This window comes from Chiloscyllium plagiosum, unplaced genomic scaffold, assembly GCF_037043375.1.
Source record: "Chiloscyllium plagiosum isolate Xiang-an unplaced genomic scaffold, Cpla_swu_hap1 HiC_scaffold_15, whole genome shotgun sequence".
NCBI classification, from domain to species: Eukaryota; Metazoa; Chordata; class Chondrichthyes; order Orectolobiformes; family Hemiscylliidae; genus Chiloscyllium; species Chiloscyllium plagiosum.
Genome location: NW_028270153.1, coordinates 63,422,765 through 63,449,893, shown reverse-complemented (window position 1 = coordinate 63,449,893; position 27,129 = coordinate 63,422,765). Strand labels below are relative to the sequence as shown.

The window sequence follows — 27,129 nt, the reverse complement described above, 5'->3', positions numbered from 1 at the left end:
AAATCTTTTCCCAGGAGTCGGGGAGTCCAGAACTAGAGGGCATTGGTTTAGGGTGAGAGGGGAAATATATAAAAGAGACCTAAGGGGCAACTTTTTCTCACAGAGAGTGGTATATATATGGAATGGGCTGCCAGAGGAAGTGGTGGAGGCTGGTTGAATTGCAACATTGAAAAGGCATTTGGATGGGTATATGAATAGGAAGGGTTTAGAGGGATATGGGCCGGGTGCTGGCAGGTGGGACTAAGATTGGGTTGGGATAACTGGTCAGCATGGACATGTTGGACCGTAGGGTCTGTTTTCATGCTGTACATCTCTATGACTCTCTCTTGTTTGATCCAAACTCGGCTTTAGCCCCTCATTCCCCCTCACCATAAGGACTGCATATCTCGACCCATCTGCTGCTGAAATCCCCACCCCTGTCTTTTCACAGCCTAGCTCAATGTTTACAGGAATTTCCTAGCCAGTCTCCCACATGAGAACACATAATGGGAGCAGCAGGCCATTCAACCCTCTAGCCTACCCTGCCACGTTAATCAGGTCATGGTGCATCTGTGGCCTTAACTCCACATTCCTGGCTACCCCTGATAACCATTTATTCCCTCTGTTAGTCCAGAATCTATCTAGCAATGATTTGAACCAAAAAGTCATTCTGATCCTGTCATAATTCTTTAACATTCACAAGATACTCTCCGTGCTTCCTGCTGAGTTGAACGTGCCCAACTCACTACCCTTGCTAATTGAGAACCCACAGAGATAACCTGCTGAAATTCAAACACAGGATCTCGCACTTGCACGACGGGCTGCTTAACCTATTAACCCATAGCATTATGATCCCATGTGACTCTTTCTCTCTCCTGTTGATTTTATCCAAAGGCTTGCTGCCTATATCCTAACTCCCGTTTATTCATCAGCCCTGCAGCTGCTGTTCCCAATTTGTTCCCAATTTCACAAAGCCACTTGTTTAAAATTCTGATTTTTGCATTGAAAGTGCTTTGCACCACCCCCTCCCATTATCCTTGCAACTTTCGGCCCTAGAAACAACCCTGTTTCTGTCCCTCTAATCTCGCTTCTTGTGATTTCCCTCTCTCCTCACTACAATATTGCTAGCTACATTGTCAACCGTTTCAGCCTCCCATCCCAAATCACTTTACAGCCAAAGGACTCCCTTTTCAGTCATTGTTGAAGGAAACATGGTAGCCAAATTTGCGCATGGCAAGATCACACACACTAAAAAATTATCAAATGACCTATTGTTATATCCTGTTTGAGAAGACTGTTTGACCTGGGCATCAGGAATCTGTAACCTGCTCTCCTTTAGCTCTACCATCGATCAGACATAACCTCCATTTTAAAGTCTTCACTGAATAATTGAGTACCACACTGCAATGTCAATGAGAATGAGTCAAAGGTTACCCACTGAGCCATCATTGACCTATACACAGCCTGAAAACTGAGGTAACACAGTGTATAATTACTACGCTATGTCAAATGGTTACTTTTTATTTAATACAAAACATTTACAGCGTTTACAGAAAAAGGCCATTTGGCCTAACTGATCTAAGCCACTATTGATGCTCCAGGCAAACATTCTCCCACATTATTTCATCTCACTCCATCAAATTCTCTGTTGCTTTCTCCAAGCTTCATCTTAAATTCTGTACAGTGATGCTCTTCACTTCTACTGCTCCATATGGTAGACAGTTCCACTGTCCATCCATTCTCTTGTCAAGTTTCTTCTTGTAAGTTTCCTTCTTACATTTATTCATCACTACTTTATATTTATAGCCCCAGTTTTGGGCTCCCAATATTTTTTCTGTCTTTACCCAATCAAATTGCAAAACTTACTACATTAATGGAATCAAAGTTTTTATAGAAAGGCATCAACAGGAATTTCTGGATAGACTTAAATAGCGACCTAGGAGCAGGAAAATTGACGTTTCGGGCAAAAGCCCTTTATCAGGAATAGAGGCAGGGTGCCTGCAGGGTGCAGAGATAAATGATTTATCTCTCATTTCTCTCTCCACTCTGCAGGCACCTTGCCTCTACTCCTGACGAAGGGCTTTTGCCCGAAACATCGATTTTCCTGCTCCTCGGATGCTGCCTGACCAGCTGTGCTTTTCCAGCACCACTCTGATCTAGACTCTGGTTTCCAGCATCTGCAGTTCTTGTTTTTACCTTAAATAGTGACCTAACAGAGAGTCAAATAGTGGGATTTGTGAAGTGGCAACAAACTTTTTAAAATTATTTATTTATTTATTTATCATTTACTATTCAGGAAGTCTCATTAGATTTGAGAAAATGCTAAAGTAAACAGCCAGTTTAGAAAATGGAGGCAGATCCCATCCAGACAACCACAGGTCATTCAATTGTCCATCAATAGCTGATAAAACCATGTGGAGATGCCGGTGTTGGTTTGTAACTGGGGTGGATAAAGTTGGAAGTCACATGGTAACAGGTTTACTTAAAATCACAAGCTCCTTCAGGTCTGGGATTTGGATAAGATTTGGACAGGTTTAGACAGATCCAGTCTGAGGTTTGGACGGATTTGAACAGATTTGGGGTACAAAAGGTTCCAGTAGATTTAAACCTCTGCTGAGTAGTGTCCTAAATCTTTAAACACAAAATGTAAGTGAAAACATTTGTTTAGTTTTGGTTACTTGTGGAAAATTTAAAAGTTAGGGAAATGGCTCTTAAGATTGCTAAAGAGGTTCTGGGGTTTGAAGATGCTTCCCAAATTTGTCAAGAAATTCAGAAAGACAGAGGAAGGATATACTTTTAGAATGAGCAAACAGGTTAGCATTGGGTTTAACCAGGGAAAAAGGAAAGCTGAAATTGTAATGGAATTGGTTGAGCACTTAGGTGTATCAGAGACACAGACAAGTGCAGTAGAGTTAGAAAAACTTGAATTGCAATTGAGGCAAACTGTGATAAGAGGGAACGAAGAGCCATGTTAGAGGAAAATGAGAGAGAAAGGAAAAAGAAAGGGAGAGAAGATTGTTAGCTTCAGAAGTTCAATTAGTCAGGAAAGTCAAGTTAACAGGATAGAGATGGAGAGCAACTGCCATTGAGCCAGAAACAGCTGGAGAGCTAACGTCCAAGAAATTAGGAAACACTGTGTATCGAAGGTACCTTTTTCATTTGCAATATACTCGCAGTAAAAAGAAAGAAGACGACCCAGGAAAATCTTCAGCTGGAAGAAGAAAGACACAGAAGACGACAGCGGCCGTGTGGTTTGAAATTAAGTTGATGTAATTTTAATAAGTGTCTTATTGGAACAGCATGTTGTTACAGATTTGGAGGCAGATAATAAGCAGTTAAGAGAAAGGGAGCATAGAGTTGTGAATAGTTGTTTAATTTTCACTTTTAGAGTTTAAAAAAATTGATGTTATTTTCTCTAAATAGTGAAACATGAGAATTCTCTGTCACTCATAGTTTAACAGATTACGAGGTGAGATGAGCTTTTCTGGGTGTTTGGTTTCAACTTGATAAAATCACAGAATCAATTATCAGGAGCAAAATAAAGGACATCCTGTATTCTATATAAATAACAATGATCCGTGCTGTTTGGGAAGTTTTGAGGAAGTGACATTCCATGTGGATAAATTGATAGTTAACCCTTCATATTTCACAATCATTCTGTTCAACTTGAAGAGAGAAGACACAAACTAGGTTGTGATAAGTAATTGTGACTGGATTGATAATTCCTAATTAATAATCCAGTGAATAGGAGTCCATATCCCAGAGTAGAGAATTTGAATCCAGTCTTTCAAGAAAACAATATGGAAACAACAACAGTAAAATTAATCACAAAGCTTTTGGACTGTTGCAAAAATTCATATTGATCACAAACGTCTAGAACAAAACCTGTTGTCTTTATCCAGTCAGACCTCTCTATTGCTCTCTGAAAGCATCAAATTGCTTCAAAGAAATTTCACACCGTAATCATGTTGAAGGAAACAGTCTAACATGCTGCTCGATTTCTGTTGCTAAACTGCACGGGAAACGTTCAAACCCCTGTTGGGAATGCAGAGAACAACCATGAATCATCAAAGAATTGTGTTCTTGAGTAAGGCCTGGAAAAATCAATGCAATTGCATCTTGAAAGAAGAGGTATATCAGATTCACTCTATCTGATCCATGTTATGTTGTTAAACATTCAGTTGGTTCACAAATTTTTCTTTAGCTAAGGAAACCTGTCTCTCCTGGACAGAATGTGATTCCTGTGTCTCACTTGTGAGTGGTATATAATGATGGGCATGATATGGAGATGCCGGTGTTGGACTGGGGTGTACAAAGTTAAAAATCACACAACACCAGGTTATAGTCTAACAGGTTTAATTGGAAACACCAGCGCTGCTCCTTCATCACCCGTCCTTACACTATAGACTGTGTGTAAGCAGCTACTAGTAGAGATTGCGGGAAGAATGGGAGTTTTGGTTCGTTATCATTGTCGTAGTTCTGAGCTGTCTAGGACCATTATCCGTGCAGATGAGACCAGGGTGTGAGTGGCACTATACAACACCAGGTCATGCTCATTGAATCTGTTGGAGAATCTTAAGCATGTGAAAGTGCAGGAAGTTGAACTGTTGGCTTGTGTTTTACCTCAACACTTGATCATTGTGGTCACGATGAAACAACAGATCTAGAAACAAGACCTTCATCCATTACTGTGTATTTTCTAGTTTAATATTGCAGATAAAGTCAGACTTCAGAACATCTTGTTGCTTCATTTGTACATTTCCCCAGGTCTTACCCTCGTCCCCATGAATACCTTCCCGTTGCCGATATGCCAAAGGAATGGGACTGGCGCAACGTGAATGGCACTAACTTTGCTAGCACCACCAGGAACCAGCACATCCCCCAGTACTGTGGATCATGCTGGGCTCACGGAAGCACCAGTGCTCTGGCAGGTATGTCCTTTAAGAAGATTGTGTGGCTCTTGTAGAACTGTAACCCAGAAAGAATTAGTGCGACTAGGGCAAAAGTGGAAATAGACTTTAGTTTTTGGAGGTATACTGCAGGAGAGTTGCTAACCCCGTTTTCCTTATAGTGAGAGGGAGATAAGGGACCTAACCTGGCTACATGCTAGCATGCAGTGAGAAATATTCATTATTTTCTACTCTGTTTTTTGTGTCAATCCATAATAACAAGTTGCAGCCATTATAAACAAAGGCTGGACCTTGGCAGTGTTATGATTCCAATGGATCATACTGGTCAAGTCAGATCCAGAACAAAATCTGGCTCAATCGATAATGTTTTTGCTTTGTTTTCTCTGTGACTATCTTTCACTGAAAAGTAAGCCCACAAAGCTGCAAATTTTGGCCTTAACACTTAAACAAAGGTTCACTACATCAAAGAAATAAAGCAAACCAAGTTATCTACAGTATGAAAGATTTTAAAACACATTGCAAAACCAAGTATAATTACTTCTCAACATCGTTATTTTACAAAAACAGGGAAATTTTCCTTCCTATCAAATCTATTGCTTTGAATTAGCTCCTTCTTCACAGTCTCAATCCTGTGAGCATTGAAGCCTTTTCCTTGAATATTCATATATCTGAGAGCTGAAGCTTTCTCAGTCTTTTAAGAAACTACACAGTTCTGACCAAACCCCCCTCATCTGAAAGTTTCCATAAATGATAACCCTTACACTGCAATACCTTATTCCCCTAACTACTCTGAACAATCTCCTTTTCTATACCATATGCGACTGGTTTAAAATCAAAATTATATCAATATATATAAATCACCCACGTTTTCGTCACAGCAAGAGAAGCTTCCTATTAGTGCTGGGCCATTTAGGAGAGAAGTCAACAAACATTATTTCATATAAAGGGTAGTAGAAACCTGGAATGGTATCCTAAAAACATCATGGATGCCGATGGTCAATTGGAGATTTTGTGACCGACACTGTACAGGTAGACGATCCTTTATCCAAACATCCAAAAACTGAAAAGCCCCTAAATCCAAAGGTTTTTGGTGAAATTTTTTTCTCATTACTCGCTTAACAACCTTGTTAAACAGTTAACCCAAGTCGGCACCCATGTGTCACTCAAATGCGACATGGGGTGGGGTTTGAGGCCAAGCATCGACAGGCCTGGGGTTTCTCTGTGAATGCCCCAAGTCGACACCGACTCAATGCGTGTCACTCGGGGTGGGGGGTGGGGGAGCGTGGCTAAGCACGTTCTTAATTAGAAGCCAGCTTCTCCAGTAAGGTTTCACCATTGAATTGTCACATTCTGAAAACCGAAAGATTCCAAAAAAACAGCTGGTCCCGAGCATTTCAAATAAAGGATCTTCTACCTGTAGTTAGGTTTTAATTTTTTTTTAATATTCAAGGTCACAGATCAAAGTTAAGTGCGTTGATGTACGGATCAGCCATGATCAAGTTAAACAATGAAATCAGCTCAAGGAGCTGAATGGCCTTCTTTTGATCTTAAAATTTCTGTAAATTTTTAGAATTAGTCCAGTTTTAGAAAACTAAAACTTTGTGACTTCAATTTATAAATTGAATTGCAGCAATGAAAATGATACCAAGAATATTCATAGGTAGCAGGCCCAATGGATCTACTGAAGATCCTTTTACCATAATGAGCACATTATTTGTTCCCCTGTCAATGGTCATGATCTTGATTTTGACCTCAATAGCAAAAGCCAGCTGTGTTTCACTTCACTTATCCGGGATACAAGCATCTAAACATTTAAAGGCTTTTTGACCAATGAAGTTTGCTCTTGGTAGCCCCTGAGCTACTGGTCAAACCTGCTTAACACCAACCAGTCAACTTCACTCAGAGGTTGATGAGACAGTTCTTTATAAGTGAGGCTGTCAATTTTGACGGCTTCAACCATGATCCTGCTGACACTGACACTTCTTTACAAGTTCTCCCTTTTGTAGTGCTGAAAATGTGTTGCTGGAAAAGCGCAGCAGCTCAGGCAGCATCCAGGGAACAGGAGAATCGACGTTTCGGGCATAAGCCCTTCTTCAGGAAAGGGCTTATGCCCTGATTCCTGAAGAAGGGCTTATGCCCGAAACGTCGATTCTCCTGTTCCCTGGATGCTGCCTGAGCTGCTGCGCTTTTCCAGCAACACATTTTCAGCTCTGATCTCCAGCATCTGCAGTCCTCACTTTCTCCTCCCTTTTGTAGTCCCTTGATTCCACCAGTCTGTTAGATTAGAACACAGGACTAGAGGCAAAAGTGAAGCAAGATGATCTACAGCAAACCCCAGTCTCCATGGTGGCATTGTGCGGTGTTGTGCTTTTTACTGATATTTCTTTCACAAAGTGACGTGGCAGCAATTTGATAAATACTCAAAGGCAATATCAGTTATATGACACTGTTTATTAGGATCACCAAGATATGAGGTATACGTCTTGCCTAAATGCGAGCAGCGAAACAAAAAAGGTGATTAGACTCTGGTCTGGAAAGTACTGTTTTCTAGATCTCTGAGAGTTGTTCTGCCAACCTCGTTGTCAGCTCTCAGCCCTTCACTCAGTCATCAAACTTTAGCAGTGTTATTCCTAGGATCTTGGTGTGACTGTGCTAGTTCCTTCCTCTTGTATACCATCAGACCCCTTCTTTGGTACTCCTGTTCATCTCTGGTCATGACTGCACTCATTAACTCTGTAGGAAGTTTGGTAAAGCTATTTTTTTAATCCAGTCACACTGTCTGGAGTACTGTGTTATCATGTGTGGTTGTAGCTGTAATCTTGTTTTGCAGTTCCTTGTGTTAATCTATTCCCTTTAAACTCTTGATATTCCTATTGCATGCTGGTTAATTTGTTAAAGCTAGAGCTATATTTTTGTATTAGTGGCCACTTGCATTTGCACCAGATTGTGAGTGCACAAATTATTGGATGGTCTTGTGCCACACTGGGCCAGGAGTTCTGGGTTCCAAGTCCCACCTGCCCTAGACCTGAGTCATAAAATGTCTGTCTGAATAGGTTGATCTAATTATAAGTAACAACAAATGCTTTTTTTTTTCCCAGATCGGATCAATATTAAACGCAAAGGTGCCTGGCCATCTGCTTACCTGTCTGTACAGGAAGTCATTGACTGTGCCAATGCAGGCTCCTGTGAAGGGGGGGATCACATGGGAGTCTGGGAATATGCACATACAAACGGCATTCCAGATGAGACCTGTAACAATTACCAGGCCAAGGACCAAGGTAAAATCCTTTTCTGCTACATACTTCTCACTACCAGTTAGATACAGTGCTATTTCTACTTCCAGCATGTACAGGGTTATGTATGGAGAAATGGAGGGGGTGATTGATAGAACTCATTAATATTACAAAATGGCTTAAGGGGATAGAGCTATAAATCCAATACAATTGGGGGAAAAGAAAACTTCAACCAAAAACCAGGCTTTCGGAACAACTAGTGCATGTTGTTAGTTCTAATCCTTAAAAGCTTTAGCTCTCCCTATTAGAATCTTTCTCCCCCCCCCCCCCCATTTATCTATTTTCCTTCAAATGCACCTATACTCTTTGCCTGAAGTACCCCCTGTGATAGTAAATATATTTAAGCTACTATCTGTATGAAGGTTTTCTTGAATTCTGGACTGAATTTGTGCTTTAACCAGGCTGCAAGAAGTTAACCTGGATTGATTAAACCTGCACAGAGATGCTTTATTGTTGTTGACTGGCCGTTTCTTAGACTGGGGACAAATAATGTAGATGTAACATCAAAGAAGCCCATTTTGTAGAACAGCAGCAATGGGCAGCATCTAATCATTCAATCCCAGCTTGGTTTTTGCCCTCTCTTTAGATTGTAAGCCTTTTAACCGATGTGGCACCTGCACAACCTTTAATGTCTGCCACGTGGTCAAGAATTATACCCTCTGGAAGGTTGGTGACTATGGCAGAGTCAACGGGCGAGAGAATATGATGGCAGAGATTTATGCCAACGGTCCAATCAGGTACAGTGTTTGATCAGGTTCTCCACTTTCTATATGTTTGAGCAGAAATGTAGGAACGCAACAATCACTGGTCTATTTGTGGGTTCCGAGCAAGGAGATTTCAACCAAGTGGGAGGAGCTGGATAGAATTGACTGGGAGAGGAGCCCAGCAGGAAAGACAGTAGAACAGTAATGGCAGGAGTTTCTGGGAGTAATTCAGGAGACACAACAAAGATTCATCCCAAGTAAAAAGCATGGTACAGGGAGGATGAGGCAACCATGACTGACTAGGTAAGTCAGGGATAGCTTAGAAGCAAAAGAGAACCATATAATGTGGTAAAGGGCAGGGGAAAACCAGAGGATTGGGGACCTTAGAAAGACCAACACAAGGCAATAAAAAAAACAGGAGGGAAAAGGTGAAATAGGAGGGCAAGGTAGCCAGTAATATAAAGGAAGACTGTAAGAGCTTCTTTAGATATCTAAAAGGACAAAAGAGAGGCAAGGTGGATATTGGACTGCTGGAAAATCCCACTGGAAAGATAGTAGTGGAGAAGAAGGAAATGTCTGAGGAACTGAATAATTACTTCACATCAGTCTTCATGGTGACACGAGTAATATCCCAAAAATTCAAGAGAGTGAAGGGGCAGAGTGGAGTATGGTGGCCATCACCAAGAAGAAGGTGCAAGAAAAACTGAATGGCCGAAAGGCGGATAAATTACCTGGACCAGATGGACTACATCCTGGAGTTCTAAGAGAGATAGCTGAAGAGGTAGTGGAAGCATTAGTGGTGATCTTTCAGGAATCACTAGAGTCAGAGGGTCCCAGAGGACTGGCAATTTGCTAATGTGACACTCCTGTTTAAAAAGGGAGTAAGGCAAAAAATGGAAAATTACAGACTGATTACCCTAACCTCAGTCATGGGTAAGGCCCTGGAATCCATCATGATGGATGAGATTTCTGAATACTTGGAAGTGTATGGTAAAATAAGGCAATGTCAGCATGATTTCATCGAGGGAAGAGCGTGCCTAATAAATGTGCTAGAACCCTTTTTCTTTTGAGGAAGTAATGATCTTGTTAGACGAAGGAGAGCCAATGGATGTTATCTATCTGGACTTCAAGAAGGCCTTTGACAAGGTGAACCTCAGGAGGCTGCTGAGTAAGATAGGAACTCATGGTGTTCGAGGCAAGGTGCTAGCATAGATAGAAGCTTGGCTGTCTGGCAGAAAACAGTGGGGATAAAAGGGTCCTTCTCAGGATGGAAGCCAGTGACAAGTGGTGTTCTGCAAGGCTCGGTGTTGGAACCACAACTTTTCAGTTTATACATTAATGATCTAGATGAAGGAACTGAGGGCATTCTGGCAAAGTTTGCAGATGATGCAAAGATAGGTGGAGGGACAGGTAGTATTGAGGAGGTGGGGAGGCTGCAGAAGGATTTGGTTAGGTTAGGAGAGTGGGCAAAGAAGTGGAAAAGTGTGGGCTCATGGACTTTTGTAGGAAGAAGAGAAGCATGGACTATTTTCTAAATGGGGGAAACATTCATAAATCTGAAGTGCAAAGAGACTTAGGAGTTCTAGTCCAGGATTCTCTCAAGGTAAACTTGCAGCTTGAGTCTGTAGTTAGAAAGGCAAATGCAACAATGGAATTTATTTTGAGAGGACTTGAAATTAAAAGCAGAGCTGTATTTCTGAGGCTCTGGTCAGGCCACATTTGGAGTATTGTGTGCAGATTTGGACCCCATATCTCAGGAAGGATGTACTGGCCCTGGAGCATGTTCAGAGGAGGTTCACAAGAATGGTTCCAGGAATGAACAGCTTAACATATATGAGGAACGTTTGAGGACTCTGGGTCTAGACTCGATGGAGTTTCGAAGGATCAGAGGGTATCTAATTGAAACGTACAGAATACTGAATGGCCTGGACAAAGTGGATGTTGGGAAGATGTTTCCATTGGCAGGAGAAACTAGAACCCGAGGCCATAGCCTTAGAGTAAAGGGAAGATCCTTTAGAACAGAGACAAAGAGAAACTTCTTCAGCCAGAGAGTGGTGAATCTATGGAATTCACTGCCACAGAAGGCTGTGGAGGCCAGGTCATTGAGTATATTTAAGATGAGATGGATAGGTTCTTGTCAAGGGGATCAAGGGTTACAGGGACAAAGCGGGAAAATAGGGTTGAGAAGCTTATCGGTTATGATTGAATGGCGGAGCAGACTCGATTGGCCTAATTTCTGCTCCTTTTTAGCCGATGTGTTATGGTCTTCAGTGCTTATGCCAGTCAGAGGGTGGCGTAATTTCAGACAACATTCATGTTTTGGTGAGTTGTTCAGTCAAACCAGACTAAACCATAGCCTCACTTTTTTGTCCTTGGTCAATTTCCACCCAACTGCATTTTTAACCAATCAGGAGATAGAAAGCTGCTTTGATTCATTTTTGACTATGTCTCTCAGAGTTAAGAACAGTGAGACCAATGAGAATGCTATTCCATTACTCTGAGATCAACTCCTGTTCTAAATCTGTATGTTTGTAACTTAACACCGCACCAGTGATGGATCCTGCTTCACCTGACCATCTACCATCCAATCCAACCCAGATTTCTTTGAATATTTTTACTGCATGCTTAGCTTTTAAACTTGCTACACTTTTAAAAGAAAATAGCTATTTTGTGCGCCCAGGTGACGTGTTGATCTTCTAGTTACCAGCTTCCTGGCAGCAGCCACTTTTATCCAGAATTTCCTTGTGATTTATTTAAATTGGTTTTATGGGATGTAGGTATTCCTTTCAAGGTGACCACTTGTTGAATTGAATTAGGTTTATTGTCATATGCTCACTAGTCGTGAACAGTTACAAGTCACCACTTATAATGCTATTTTAGTTACAAAGTAGAAAAATAAGGAAAACGAAGTTTTAAAAAGTTAAATATTACAGTCCTTCTCAAAAGTAGAAAAACAATGAAACGCAGTTAATAGTTCGATACCACAGTCCACAAGCACCTGGCCACATTGGGCTCACACTCCTCCAGGACTTGCCCTCCACAGTTTCGGGCTCTCGTTGTCTGGCAGCTTGTTCCTGCTATCGCCCTGGGAGAAAGTGAGGACTGCAGATGCTGGAGAGTCAGAGTTGAAAAGAAAATAGCGCTGGAAAAGCACAGCAGGTCAGGCAGCATCTGAGGAGCAGGACAGTCGATGTTTCGGGCGTAAGCCTTTCAGCAGGAGTGTGTCCTCTGATGCTGCCTGAGCTGCTGAGTTTTTTTTCCAGCACTACACTTTTCAACCCTGCTACCTCCCTGGGCTGCCTGATCCAGATGATGCCACCTTCTTTCACTGTCATTGCTGAAAAGAAGAAAAAGGTGAAAGTGAAGGAGAAAGAGGATATGGCTGGCCTGGTATTGGAGAGCTGACGGGCTCAGGAGCCAGACCATTACTACCCTGCTGCCAATCCCAAATTCCTGTGAGTTGGGAGTCTTCCGACCAGACTCAATAAGGAGGGAATATTTCTTTCACTAAAGCGTGTTAATGAACTAGTTTTTTTTTCTTCCCCTTTATATCTAGAATTGTTCTTTTAGACAATGGAAAGTCATCTGTGGCAATTTTCACCTACTAACTGCCACAAATTATTGAAACTGGCTTTCAATTCCAGGTTTTTTAAATAATTCAATTTAATTCACCATCCTTGGCTATGCAGACAGACCCAGCAGAGGTGGTGACACAGTGGTAAACAGTCAGGGAAGAGTTGCCCTGGGAGTCTTCAATATTGACTCTGGACTCCATTAAGTCTTCTGGCTTCAGGTTAAACATGGGCAAGGAAGCTTCCTGCTGATTTAAATTGTCCCCAACTGTCTTGGTGCCATTTGCAATCTTGCCCCCAATAGCCAGAGCCACTGGATTATTGGTTCAGTGATATTACTATTTAAGCCAGCACCTCCCCAATCACAAATGGGAGGTTATGCATCAGGGGAGCTGATGGCCTTGTGGTATTATCGTTAAACTGTTAACCCATTCACGTTCTGCAGACACCGGTTCAAAACGAGCCGTGGCAGCTTCAATTAAAAAAAAAACGAATTAAGAATCTACTGATGACCATGAAACCCTTTTGACTCCCTAATGTCCTTCCTTCAGGGAAGGAAATCTGCCATCCCCACCTGGTCTGGCCAACATGTAACTCCGGACCAACCAGAATATAGTCAACTCTCAACTGCTTCTGAAATTGCCTAGCAAGCCACTCCGCTGTATCAATTACTGCGAAGTTTCAATAAAGAACTGAAGCCAGATGGAACCCATAGCATCGACCAAGGCACCAGGAAAGACAAAGGCAGAAACAGCCCTGTCAACCGTGCTTACTAACATCTGGAGGCTAGTGCCAAAATTGGGAGAGCTTTCCCACACAACGGTCAAGCAATAGTCATACTCACAGGAATCATATCTAACAAACAATGTCCCAGACACCACCATCACCATCCTTAGATATGTAGACAGACCCAGCAGAGGGTTTGGCACAGTGGTATACAGTCAGGGAAGAGTTGCCCTGGGAGTCTTTAATACTGACGCTGGACCCCGTGAAGTCTTCTGGCTTCAGGTTCTTCCTCCTGGGGGGTCCCCGGACCTGCCTGGAGGATCATGGCTAGCCATTCACTTATGTGGTGCACCTGGAATGTCAAGGGGAGTAATTCACCAATCAAAAGGAAAAAGATATTATCAAGTCTCAAAAAAAGAAAGGGTTGACATAGCTCTCTTACAGGAGACACCTCTACTTGACAAAGAGCACTTAAAGCTACAACAGGGTGGATTTGATCAGGCTTTTCTCTCACCTTTTCGGTTCAAAAAGTAGGGGAGTAGTCAATCTTATTCGGAAGAACCTTCCTTTCCAAATCTCAAGCCAGATAAAAGATGAGTCTGGAAGGTATATACTGATCAAAACCCTAATACAGGGAGAGGAATATGGAATTTTGAATCTTTATTGCCCCCTCCGGAGCACCCCTTTACATTTGTAACGGAAGTGTTCTTTAAGTTGATGGCTTTTGGGGTCCGCCATACAATTATTGGAGGAGATTTCAACTGTATTGTGGATCCAGAGACAGATAGGATACCTAAGAGCTCTATGGGTTTCCTCTCCGATCTAGACAACTAGCAGATCTGAATAAGGAGCTAGGGCTAGCAGATGTGTGGAAGTGCCTTCACCCCCAGGGTAGAGACTTTACTTTCTACTCTAACCCACACAAGTGTCATACCAGAATTGATATGTTCTTTGCTCCCTCAACCCTTATGAATTCCATATTGTCTTGCAAAATAGGTAAGATAGCATTTCTGATCATGCCGCAGTATATATGAAAGTCAAGACTAGGAATGATGGGATAGGCCCCTGACATTGGCGTATGGATTCCTTCTTATTGAAGGATAGCAAATTTATAAAGTATTTTTTCTCAGGAATTCAAAACCTTTTTGGAAATTAATTCAGGTACGACCAGTAACCCGTTGACGATGTGGGAGACCATTAAGGCTTATGCGCGAGGTTTGGTCATCTGATATTCTGCGACCCAGAAAAGACAAAAGGGAGAGCAACAGTACCTGCTTGAGGCTCGCTTGAAGGCAGCTCAGACAGTGTATGTTGGTAGGCCCTCTATTACTAAGCTACAAAGGATCACAGCCATTAGGGCAGCCTTGAATACCGCACTTACCCAAACAGCAAAGAGGGAAATATTATTCGCAAAGCAAAGACTTTATGAATATGGCGACCAGCCTGGTAGATATCTAACATACCTTGCTAGGAACAAAAAGGCTCCACAAGCTATCACATCCATTAGAGAAAGTGCTGGTGCTCTGACTTATGATCGTAAAAAGATCAACACAGCCTTTAGAAAGTTCTATGTTGAACTGTATAAATCGCAGGACTGTGAGGATAAAACTGAGAAGGTGGAATCCTTCTTTAAAAACTTGGCCTTTTTGGGCTTAACCTCGAAGCAGGTGTTGATTTTGAATGTGCCCCTGACAACCCAGGAAGTACTTGATGCAATTAGACTGCATCAGAGTGGCAAAGCGCCTGGACCAGACAGATTCCAGGTTGAGTTTTATAAAGAATTTATAGGGGAACTGGCTGGGCCACTTATAAATATGTATAATTACTCACATAAGTCAGGGCTGCCTCCTGCCTTCGTTGAGAGAAGCAAATATCTCTCTCATTCTTAAAAAAGGAAAGGCCCCAGAAGAAGGGACTGAAGTCAGGGATGTCCTCTCTCACCATTATTATTCACGCTAGTAATCGAACCATTAGCGAAAGCTATACGAACTGACTCTAACAGAGCGGCTCCGAGGGTTGGTTCGGGTAAACATAAAATTACTCTCTATGCAGATGTCCTCCTTTTCTGAAGTGATCCTTTGATATCCGTACCCCGACTAATTCGAGTGGTCAATCTATTTAGTTTGTTCTCAGGCTATAAAATCAATTTTACAAAATCGGAGGCCATGCCATTGGGTGGTCTCGCGAGCATATCCAACTTACTGTACGGATCTTGCTTTCCCTTTCAGTGGTCACTGGAAGATTTTCTATACTTAAGTATTTTTATCACCCCAGTATTTGGTCCGCTCTATAAAGCCAATTTTGTGCACCTATTGGAGAAAATAAGGCAGGATCTTCAACGCTGGGGAGATTTCCCAATATCCTGGTTAGGCAGAGTAGCCCTAGTTAAAATGAATATTCTACCTTGTCTTCTATATCCTATGAGGAATGCTCCCTCTGGTGTTGTCAAGACTCGCATTGTGTAAGCTCCACGGCTGGCTTGGTTCCTTTATCAGGAATCATAGATGGCCCCTTATCAAATTAGAAAAGCTGCAGCTTCCACAGGCAAGGGGAGGACTGGACTTTCCAGACTTTAGGAGGTATCAGTTGAGCTCTTTATTATGCTGTATTGGGTCTCTTGTGACCCACAATCAATTTGGTTAGACATTGAGACCTCCCAAGCAAAGTGTCCCCTCATCAACCTTTTATTTATGGATAAGATGAGAGCTGTTATGGACTATTGCAAAAACCCTATTGTATTAAATACAATTAAAGCCTGGAGGAGATGAGGGTAACCTGCAAAAAAACTTCCCCATATACTCCTATAGTGGGAGCATCATGATTTCAGCCAGGGCTGATCGATGCTATATTTAAAACTTCGAAGTCGAGAGGTATCTCTTGCTTGGGGGGACCTGTTCAATGGGGAGGTTATGATGTCTTTTGAGCAGTTGCACCAGAAGTTTGGATTGCCTAACAGGGATCTTTTTCGGTATTTTTAATTACGAGATTATATACAGAAGAAGTCCACATTATTAGACAGTCCCTACAAATCGAATAGGGAAAGGAGAGTGCTATGGCTGATGGGGCCGCCCTCAGTCAGTACTCTTTATCATTCATTATATAATGAGGTATTGAAAGACATGGAATGATTATTTAAAACATGAAACCAAGAATTGGGGTTAGAAATCTCTTTAGAAATGTGGGAGGACATCTCGGAAAATGCCAGAAAGATCTCTATTTGTAATAGAGCTCAAGCTATTCATAGAGATGTACAGCATGGAAACAAACCCTTCGGTCCAACCCGTCCATGCAGACCAGATATCTCAACCCAATCTAGTCCCACCTGCCAGCACCCGGCCCATATCCCTCCAAACCCTTCCTATTCATATACCCATCCAAATGCCTTTTAAAATGTTGCAATTGTACCAGCTTCCACCACTTCCTCTGGCAGCTCATTCCATACACGTACCACCCTCTGCATGAAAACGTTGCCCCTTAGGTCTCTTTTATATCTTTCCCCTCTCACCCTAAACCTATGCCCTCTAGTTCTGGACTCCCCGACCCCAGGGAAAAGACTGTCTATTTATCCTATCCATGCCCCTCATAATTTTGAAAACCTCTATAAGGTCACCCCTCAGCGTCCGACGCTCCAGGGAAAACAGCCCCAGCCTGTTCAGCCTCTCCCTGTAGCTCAGATTCTCCAACCCTGGCAACATCCTTGTAAATCTTTTCTGAACCCTTTCAAGTTTCACAACATCTTTCCGATAGGAAGGAGACCAGAATTACATGCAATATTCCAACAGTGGCCTAACCAATGTTCTGTACAGCAACAACATGACCTCCCAACTCCTGTAGGAGAAAGTGAGGACTGGAGATCAGAGCTGAAAATGTGTTGCTGGAAAAGCGCAGCAGGTCAGGCAGCATCCAAGGAGCAGGAGAATCGAAGTTTCGGGCATAAGCCCGTTCCTGAAGAAGGGCTTATGCCTGAAACGTCAATTCTCCTGCTCCTTGGATGCTGCCTGACCTGCTGTGCTTTTCCAGCAACACATTTTCAGCTCCCAACCCCTGTACTCAATACTCTGACCAATAAAGGAAAGCATACCAAACGCCTTCTTCACTATCCTATCTACCTGCGACTCCACTTTCAAGGAGCTATGAACCTGCACTCCAAGGTCTCTTTGTTCAGCAACACTCACTAGGACCTTACTATTAAGTGTATAAATCCTGCTCAGATTTGCTTTCCCAAATGCTCCATAGGGCTCATCTAGCACCTGAACGACTCGCAAAATTTAAGGTAGGAGTATCCCCAATGTGTCATAAATGCAAAATAGAAGTTGGCACTCTCATGCATTGCCTATGGACATTCCATAATATCCACAGGTATTGGGACAGAGTAGCACTTGTCTTGACAGAGATCTTGGGTACGGAGATCCAGTGTCTCTACTCTTGGGCTTTTCAACTGTTCCCTCCCTGGATGTGCACGGGAGGAAACTATTTTCCATTCTCTCCTTTTGTGCAAGGAAAGATATTTTAGTGAATTGGGCAGCTGAAGGCCCTCTAGGACTTTCGAACTGGCACAGGATAGTCATGGAGTATATCCCCCTTGACTTCCTCACAAATATGATGCACCAATAAACTGAATTATTCTCTCAAATATGGCAGCCCTTTTTGAACTATATCAACACAGATATTTCGGCCATATTGTGCAGGGTTTTTGTCTGGCTGTGGTAATGGTTCTGGCTGGTCTGGGGACCCCCAGGAGGAGGAATCCCGTATAAATACAGATTTCATTATGACTTGATGTAAATCTATTTTGAGCATGTACTTAGTTATTTAATCATTCTGTTGTTTATCGCTAGTAATGTAAGATATCCTATTTTATGTTTTGGTTATTTGTAGGATAGATCAGTAGTTAGTTGGTTTTTTCTTTCGTTTTGTTTCGGTTATTATTTATTTATTTTCTTTTTCTTATTTATTTAATTTTATATTGGTGTTTATACTTGTTTGTATTACTTTTGTAATTTTGGTAAAAAAAACCTTTTAAAATTTCCTTTTCTTTCAATAAAAATACCTATTTAAAACAAAAAAAAAAGAGGTTGCATACCTTCATTTTAAGTTATTTTCTTTCTGACCCAAGCAGCAAGTTTCCCAGGGCACAAAAATCTGGGAAGCTTAAAGGACGCCACCAGCTGTTTCAAATAGCTCTCAGGCTTCAATGATGGAACACGTCTCATTGCTTTGAATGATGCCCAAGTCTAGCACCCAAAAAGTGGAGATGAAAGACCACTGCCTGATAAACTTTGACTTTTTTTCCAAGGGAAATGTCATTTTCTTTCCAAAGTCTGTGACTGAGGCTGCCAAATGCTGAGCTTGCTTTTCCCAAGTGATGATTAATTTTTGTTTTTGCAACTAGTGTACCACTCAGCAATGCTATCATGTCATCTAAATAATTTAGGTATCATCCTTATCTTCTATTAAATCAATAGAACAGTATCCCTGTGAATTGTAACAAAGGGAAAATGCAGCAGTATAGTTGAGCAGAGCAAAGTTCCATACATATTAAGTAACCAGCTCAAATTGTTTTGGAAATTTAATTGAAAGATCCACAATAGGCAGGACACTGTGAAATAATTTGCTCGCTCTCTGAATAGTGGCACAGAATTTTTCAGATTCACAAAGGTGGATGGGATCTTGGTTTAACATCTCGTCGAAAACGTATTGTCTCAAATAATACGGCACTGAAGTGTCCGCATTGCTGAATGCATCAATGTGGCTTAACCTTCAACCAGTTCACACAGGGGTAATAGCACAAGACCTGATCCAAGACTAACACTCAAGGACCATGAAACCTACTGCTTAGAATCTGTAGTACAGTTCTCTAGTTTGTACTTGTTTGGAGAACTGTTTTGTGTTTGATTAAATGCTTTTATTTGATCCCTTGCAGTTGTGGCATTATGGCTACAAACAAACTGGATGCCTACATTGGGGGAGTGTATATGGAGTACCAATCAGAACCAGAGATAAATCATATCGTGTCAGTGGCAGGCTGGGGTGTAGAGAATGGAATTGAATACTGGATTGTGCGCAACTCTTGGGGTGATCCATGGGTAAGTGGTGCCCAGTTTCTTCATTATATCAGGCCGATGTTTCCGAAAGGTGGCTTCGAATCCCGCTGTGACAGCTGCTGGAAAGTTGAATCAATAAAATCTGGTCTAATAGTGATCATGTAATCACTGACGGTTGTTACAAGAATCCATCTGGTTCAGGAATGTTCTTGAGAAGGAAATCTGCCAGCATTATTTGGACTTTAACTGCAAACTCTCAGCTATGTGGCTGACTCTGAACTACCCTCTGGGCAATAAATGCAGGCCTAACCAATGATGCCCACATCCTTTAACATTTCTTCCAAAAAAAAAGTTTGCTTGGAACTCTGCCTTACTTGAAAGACTAAACCAATAAAACCACACACTTAACCAACTGGCTTTCAATGCAGATCCAGGATGACTTCTATGCTCGAGTAAAATTGAGTCTGCTCTTTGGACAGGCTTGATAATTCTATAAAACAAAGAACTGCTGGAGATTTGAAACAAAACCAGAAATTGATGGAGAAACTCAGCAGATTTGCTAGCAGCTATGGAGAGTATGCAAGGTTAACGTTTTGGGTCTGGTGCCCCTTCGTCAGAACAGATCATCCAGTATCTGATCCAAATCTTCAACTGGACTTGATCACCTTTTGGTCCATCCTTGGTACCCTCACTAAAAAGAAAAATCTATCAGTATTGCTCTTCAAAGCTTAAACAGTCCCTCAGCATTATTGGACCTTCCATGGAGGGACTTCCTGAGTTCTACTGCCATCTATTAAGCAAAAGTATGTTCTGATTTACTCTTGACTGACCTAGCTCTAATTTTATTACATTTAAATCCCAGATTCCGTCAAAATAGAAGGAATATTTTTGTATCCCTTGATCATTTCAAACACCTCAATCAGATTTCCCAAGGAAATACAAGCCAAATTTAAGCAACCTTGTTCCACATGCTGGTCAGGATTTCTCAATAGTTTGATGTAAACCACTGACCAGGGACAGATTTCAACATGATTCAGCCTACAAGTGTGTGAGGAAAAAGCTACTTCAGGGTAACTTGAGGGTGTCCCAAGTTAATGTTTTATCTGCTTTTTAATGGAGAGGTTTTTGCCGTGTGAGATTATATTAACTCTGTGTTACTGTTTCAGGGGGAAAGAGGTTGGCTCCGAATTGTCACCAGTGCCTACCTGGGAGGAAAAGGAAACTCTTACAATCTGGCAATCGAAGAGGAATGTGCCTACGGGGATCCTATCCTGTAAAGGTGTACAGGTTTCACCTCACACCTACTCTTCATAGGAATGAAACTTTTTAAAAGTACATTTCAGATTTCCACTTTAAGAAGAAATGCAAATCACAGACTTATACAAATTATTTTATATTCTGCGCCTCAAAGTTGACCGAATTGAGTGATTTTATTTTAAAACAAAGATGTAACTCTATAGCAGGAAACAGAAGAGGAAAGGTTTTGGTTCCAAGAGGCTAAGACCACAGCTTGAATAAAACAAAACCCTTGAGGACCATAGGTGATGTTTATTTTTGCAGTAATGTCCAGCAGACTTGTAAAACAAACACCTTTTGCACACAGAGGTTCTAAGGCAACAGAAAATATCATTTTGAACAATCTCTACGTGTCACTTTGCAAGTAAAAGGAAATCAGAACAATGTTATCTTTTCCTGAAACATATTAATTAAGAGAGTGCTTCAGGTTGTGAGTTTACTCTGCACTAAGTTATCCCTCTAACGGGACAGCAGCCCTGTAGTCCTCTGGGTAAATGGCAACTATACTAAACTCGATCAAAGATAATGATAGTTGACTCAATCAGCAGCAGGATCAGAGAGCAGTTCAAGATAAATATTACTTACCAGAGACAGCACTGACAACATTGTCTGCAAATATATCTTACTGACACAACCCAGTTATCAACTAGAATTGCAAAAAAGTATCAGTGCTACTAAGCTCAAGTGTCAACAAAATCTAATTTTGTTTTTCATTCATTCACAACATGAGGGTGTCACTAGTTGCACCAGCATTTATTGCTGTACTGAGTGGCTGGTGGTGAGCTGCCTTCGTGAATTGCTGCAGTCCACTTGCTGTAAATAGACCCACAATGCCGTTAGAGGAGGTGGTGCAGGATTTTAATCCTGTGCCACTGAAGGAACTGCGATACATTTCCAAATCGGGATGGTAAGTGGCTTGGAGGGGAGCTTTCAGGGGTGGTATCCCATGTATCTGCTGCCCTTGGCCTTCAGGATGGTAGTGTGTTTGGAAGTGCTGTCTCAGGAGCCTCAGTGAAATCATGTAGTACATGATTGTGGACAGTACACTGCTGCTGCTGCTGCTGCTGAGGGGTGTTATAAACTCGGTGCCAAGGAAAGCAGAATAAATACCTTTGGGGTTTGTTTTTAGACAAAAGAAGCATGAATGGGTGGAGTCAGGCGAACCACAGACCCAGGGTTTTAGTTTTAGCTGTCAGTTGTTAAGTTTGGGGTTTTGGAGTTGAAGAACTAAATATAGCTCTCTCTCTCTCTCTCTCTGTGCTGCTGCTGCTGCTAAAAAAGCTTGCATCCTCGCTCTGTTCCTCAGTGCATTCTTTCAGTTTTTCCTTTCTCCTGGACCAGAGGAGATAGCAAGTGAGCGAATCTGATTTCTTGAATTTGCCTTCGCCAAAGGTCCGCTTATGGGATACTGCTATAGTGAAACAGTGGATGAGTAACTGTTATATAATATATTAAGGATTTCAATAGAGTTAAGAGTTATGCCAGTTTTTAAAAAAATGTTAACTGTAGTGTAAGAATAAAATGCGTTTTGCTGTAAGCCTAATATTTTTACAAATCAAATCACATCGGGAACACAGCATCTTTTATTTGTTTTTAAATAAGGTAACCGTTAGAGTCAAGGCTATTTCCTGGATATATTTTGAGGGGATTTGGTCTGGTCCATAACAGGGTTATTTATCTACTCTGAGGAACTAGGGTTCTTGGATGCAGTGGTAATGTTCCTACTAGTGGGCTGGAAGGTCAAGGTTCAAGCCAAACCTGTAACAGACATGAGTTATTCCATATCAGAGTAGGTTGATTAAAAAATACCTACATTGAGAAACTCCTGCGAAGATGTCCTTGAGCTGAGACCACTGACCCCTAACAACCACAAACATCTTCCTGTGTGCCAGGTATGACTCCAAAGAGTGGAGTGTTTTCCCATTGATTCAAGAGGGAGCCTCCATTGATTCCAGTTTTGCTAAGGCTCCTTGATGCCACACTTGGTCGAATTAAAATGGGCGGTGACCCATCCTTGGCCTGCTCCATTGCCACAACAAACCAAACTGCACATTGGAGGAATGACACCTCATCTTCCAGCTTACAGCCCAGAGGACTCAACATTGAGTTATCCAATTTCAAATAACCTCCCTGTTCAGCCACTCCCCCTCCCTTCCACTCCTCCCTTCCACCCAGCAGATTCACTCCTTCCATTGAACAACCAGGTTGTACCCTCTGCCTGTCTTCACCTATCCCCACTTCACCACCCTGCTCCTGCCAACCCCATGATCTGCAGATCCCCCCCACACCCACCCTCAGTCCTAAAGAAGGGTTACACCCGAAACGTTGACTTCTCCACCTCCTGATGCTGCCTGGCTTGTTGTCTCCTTTGGATTCCAGCATCTGCCAAAAGACCAACAGATTTAGGCTGCTAGTCCAAACTCTCTGAGAGGTAGCTGTCTAGAAGAGTTTGCACAGAGAAAAGCATCAATGTCGACTTGCCTACAGAGCCTACAGCAAGTCTACAGAGGAAGATATAAACAGAAGATTCGACTGCTGGCTGGTTTTGAAATTTGAATTTTTCAGTAAATCTTAATCAGGGGTTTTATCGGACTAGTATTATAGAAGGGAAAGTAAAAGATCAGTTAGATCGGTAAATAATTGTTAATTATTCTGTTATATTTAAAAAAAAGTTAATTTTTACTTTAAATAGTTCTTGGCCTCTCAGATTTTCACAGATTACTACACGAGATTAATCATTTCTGTGTTGCTGGTTTAAATTAAGCAGGAGGATTTACCTGTGTCATAACAGTTTGGGAGCTCATTGTCAGGATTTGAATGGTTTGTGGGGGGGCTTTTGTCTGTGATTTGAACAGTTTGGGTCTTAGATTTGGGATCTGAACTGGTTTAGACATTTAAATAGATTTGGGGCTATGAAAAATGTCCCATCAGATTTAAACACTAGCAGGTTAGTGTCCTAGATCTTCAAATAAATCACAGGTGAGAAAATGTGTTTAATTTCAGTGACTTGTGGTTGATTAACAGTGAGAGAAATGGCTCTTAAAATTACTGAAGAGGTTCAGGGATTTGAAGATGTTTCTCAAATTTGTGAAGAAAGTTTAGAAGGAAAGAAAAAGGCCATACTTTTAGAATTAGCAAAGAAATAACATGCAATAATTCAGCAATGAATGGATCATTCTGTCAATTGCTGTTAGAAATTTTTTTGCTCACTTAATCTGAGACACAAACACCTCAGTGACTATGAAGGATCATCAACCTGGAACTTTAGCAGTTTCTCTCTCTCTCTCTCTCTCTCTACACCTGCTGAATGCTTCCAGCATTTTCTATTTTTACTTACTCTGTGGTGGCAGGGGTTTGGCTTCCTGCTCTGTTTGTGACCAAACTGGACTGACCTTGGTCTACGCAGAGTGGCAACACTTCAATTCATTCACATTACTTAGCTATCAACAACGAATCAAAATAATTCTCACTGATAGCCCAAGGTTAACAATTAGAGGCCCCCACATGGTGTAGTCCACACCCTCAGGTTCAAGTCACACCTGTTAACAATAACGTTAACAACTGCACTGTATTGTTTGCTGGGGTTTTCCAATTGCTTGAAAGCGGGAAATCTTTGCATTTTAAAAAATGAGTACAGTCATAAGTACTTGCCTCAGCTCAGCCTCACTTTCACTGCAGCAAAATTAACCGTCCAATAACCAGAGAAGGCACCAGATAATAGGACTGGTCTAGGCACAGTGGGCCAAACTGCCTCCTTCACTGTCATTAAAAATTCTAAGAATCTGTGAAAGTATAGTCACTTCATTTCTGCTGGCTGAACAATTAAAACTGGCTGGTTTTAATAATGCCTAATTACGAAACACTTAGAAATCCAATTCAGACACTATTACAAATAATTAGCATACAACACTGCATTGACAATGTCACAACATCATTGTAAGGTCATAGCTAGTTAATTCTATTCAACTGAATGGGGGATTTGCATCTTTGACAGCCTGTTTGCTTTTTAAAAACATGTTTGTTTGGAGTTCACTCTTCAATTTAAATAAGATAATTAGTGGCAATTTAATTAAAAACATTTTTTTTTCAATTCATTTAAGAGTACACTGACTACCCAAAGACTTTTTATTAATCCTTTAAAATTATAACAAGCAGCTGGGGATTTTCACAAGAACAATTGCCAACGTACAATTTATATTTAAACAACCACGACCATTTTAGAAATGATTGTCAAATTCTCTTCCCCTTTTGAGGTAATCACTGCAAAAGTAGAAAGCAGAAGTTAAACTCATCATGAAAATTCACAGGTCAGACTCATCACGTGATGATGAAACACACAAGAGATGGGTGGTGTTTCAAGCAGTTGGATTTCTCATCCTCAATTGTCCAAGAATCTCCAGAAATTAAAGATTAAAACTCCCAAATGTTATTGCAAACAACATTATTTGCAATTATTTAAAAAACAAAGGGTGCTTCCAATTTCTTGTTTTGTTTCGTTAATTACTCACCAACAGTATTTGTGATGCAGGAAACGGGTGTAGGTCTGTGTCACGCAATTGGATCTCAAGATTGCTGTACAGGTATATGGGCTACAGAACATGAATATGCAAATGTTGACGAGCTAGAGGGAGACATGCTCACAGCACAAAAGAGAAAAGAACATTGGATGATCGTTGTTCGCTACTTAAGGCTGACACATCACTTGAGGAACTGATGATCTGACTTTTTTCACTAAATTGAAAAATTGGCATGAAAATCTGCATCTGAAACCTACACTTTCCTTCAAATGAAAGGTGCTGCTCCTGTGAATAAAACAAGTGTTCAAATCACACACACGCACAGAGGTTTCTTGCTTTTGTTTTACTGATAGGGAGCAGTGTTGTAAATCTGTCGCCCTCCATTGCGGGTAAAAACCTGGTCATCAGGTATGAGGCACTGTCAGTGTTGTTATATGTGGCACAGGTCTGGCCTATTCCCAGGACCTGTGCCGTCGCAGTCACCCGGGCCATCTTCCAATTTATATGGAGATCAAAGATGGCCAGGGTCCAAAGGGACTCGATGTACAAAGCTCTGGGCAACGGGGAAAAAAACACACCAAATGCCACCCTCACCCTGATGGCCACCTTTGTGTGTGGCTGCATCAAGCTGTGTGTGGATCCCCAGTACGCAAACACCAAGTGTCACTACGTACTGAGGTTCTACCTGTTCCCGGAGTTGCGAAGGATGGGCCTGGCCTCGCTGCCGCGGAATGCTCCAAGTAGTTGGACCGTTCCGTATCACCTGTCCTTCGTGGAGAAATTTATGAAGAAAAACACCTTTGACCACAAATCCATCAGGAAGTGGTCAGCACGTAGTGTCCTTGAGACCCTTCAGGAAAAGGAGAGGGCGGATTCTATCGAGCGGTTCCCTGAGCAGACTGTCAAAGCCATTTGGCAGAATGCCTCATTGCCAGAACTTTCGAACAAGCACCAAGACATGGCTTGGCTGGTGGTGAGAAGTGAGATCCTTTATGCACGCCCGGACTCTCAGCCGCACCGCACGCTGCCTTCAAAGCGGCTGCGGGGGGGACGAGACTGTCACACACCTCCTTCTGGAATGTGCCTATGCAGAAGAAGTCTGGAGAGGAATGCAGTGGTGTTTGTCAAGGTTCATCCCGAGCAGTTCTGCGACGCGGGACTTCGTGCTCTACGGTCTGTTCCCCGGGACACACACCGAGACGAACATCAACTGTACCTGGGGAATCATCAACTCGGTGAAAGGCGCTCTTTGGTCTGTCCGAAACCTGTTGATCTTCCAGCTGAAGGAGTTGACCCCGACTGAGTGCTGCAGACTGGCACATTCCAAGGTCCGGGACTACATGTTGAAGGATGCACTGAAGCTTGGGGCAGCTGCCGCCAAGGCGCGGTGGGGAAAGACCACCGTGTAACATCTGCCTGCCAAAGAACTGGGGGCCCACGCAGTAAATGGGCTCCGCTGACGCCTCAGCTAAATATTTGGATAGTAAACGTACAAACCTGTATATACAAATGATTACTCTATCTCTGTATGCAAAGAAATGGAACGTTTCCGTATGTATGGCATGACCAATTGTACAGATCATCAAAATATTTTATGAATAAAGTATATTTTTGAAATTAAAAAAAAGCAGTGTTGTGAATCTGCCTGGGGGCCAATCAGTGGTATTAGGCATCATCTAAGGTTGAACTATCACTGCAGAGACATCATATGCACAAATTACATTTATGTGTAGGAATACTTTAAAGGAAATCAGAAGTCATATGAACATAGGAACAGCAGAAGTCTATTCAGCCCCTCTAGTCTGCTGTATCATTCAATAACATTAAGACTGATCTATTTGTGTTTCAAATTCCCATTCATCTCGATAACTGTTGTTTCTCCTGCCAACAAGAATATATTCACCTGTGTCTTCAAATTATTCAATGACCTTATCTAGCGATGTACAGCATGGAAACAGACCCTTCGGTCCAACTCGTCCATGCCGCCCAGATATCCTAACCTAATCTAGTCTCATTTGCCAGCACTTGGCCCATATCCCTCTAAACCCTTTTAAATGTTGCGCCTCCACCACTTCCTCTGGCAGCTCA

The 27,129-nt window shown here is 41.9% G+C and overlaps 2 protein-coding genes across 4 annotated transcripts in view; both read left to right on the top strand.

The window, feature by feature from the left end:
- Positions 1 to 20,768, top strand: part of ctsz (cathepsin Z) — a 61,642-nt gene extending 40,874 nt beyond the window's left edge. For 2 of the 3 annotated variants that reach the window (XM_087994990.1, XM_043710119.2), the window contains 5 exons: positions 4,747 to 4,910; positions 7,988 to 8,167; positions 8,769 to 8,919; positions 19,108 to 19,270; positions 20,395 to 20,768. In XM_087994990.1, the coding sequence (XP_087851116.1) occupies positions 4,747 to 4,910; positions 7,988 to 8,167; positions 8,769 to 8,919; positions 19,108 to 19,270; positions 20,395 to 20,505 (769 nt within the window). In that variant the 3' untranslated portion in view covers positions 20,506 to 20,768. The remainder of the gene's footprint in view (positions 1 to 4,746; positions 4,911 to 7,987; positions 8,168 to 8,768; positions 8,920 to 19,107; positions 19,271 to 20,394) is intronic. The other variant, XM_087994991.1, reaches the window with a different exon arrangement.
- Positions 20,769 to 20,913: 145 nt separating this feature from the next.
- On the top strand, positions 20,914 to 26,656 carry LOC148147671 (uncharacterized). The gene has a single exon (XM_087994992.1). The coding sequence runs from the start codon at positions 25,559 to 25,561 to the stop codon at positions 26,342 to 26,344; it is 786 nt and encodes a 261-aa protein (XP_087851118.1). The 5' UTR covers positions 20,914 to 25,558; the 3' UTR covers positions 26,345 to 26,656.
- The last annotated feature ends 473 nt before the right edge of the window (positions 26,657 to 27,129 follow it).

What these genes read in the sequence shown, in the direction of transcription:
- LOC148147671 (XM_087994992.1), top strand. Translation starts at nt 25,559, where the DNA reads ATGGCCAGGGTCCAAAGGGACTCGATGTACAAAGCTCTGGGCAACGGG.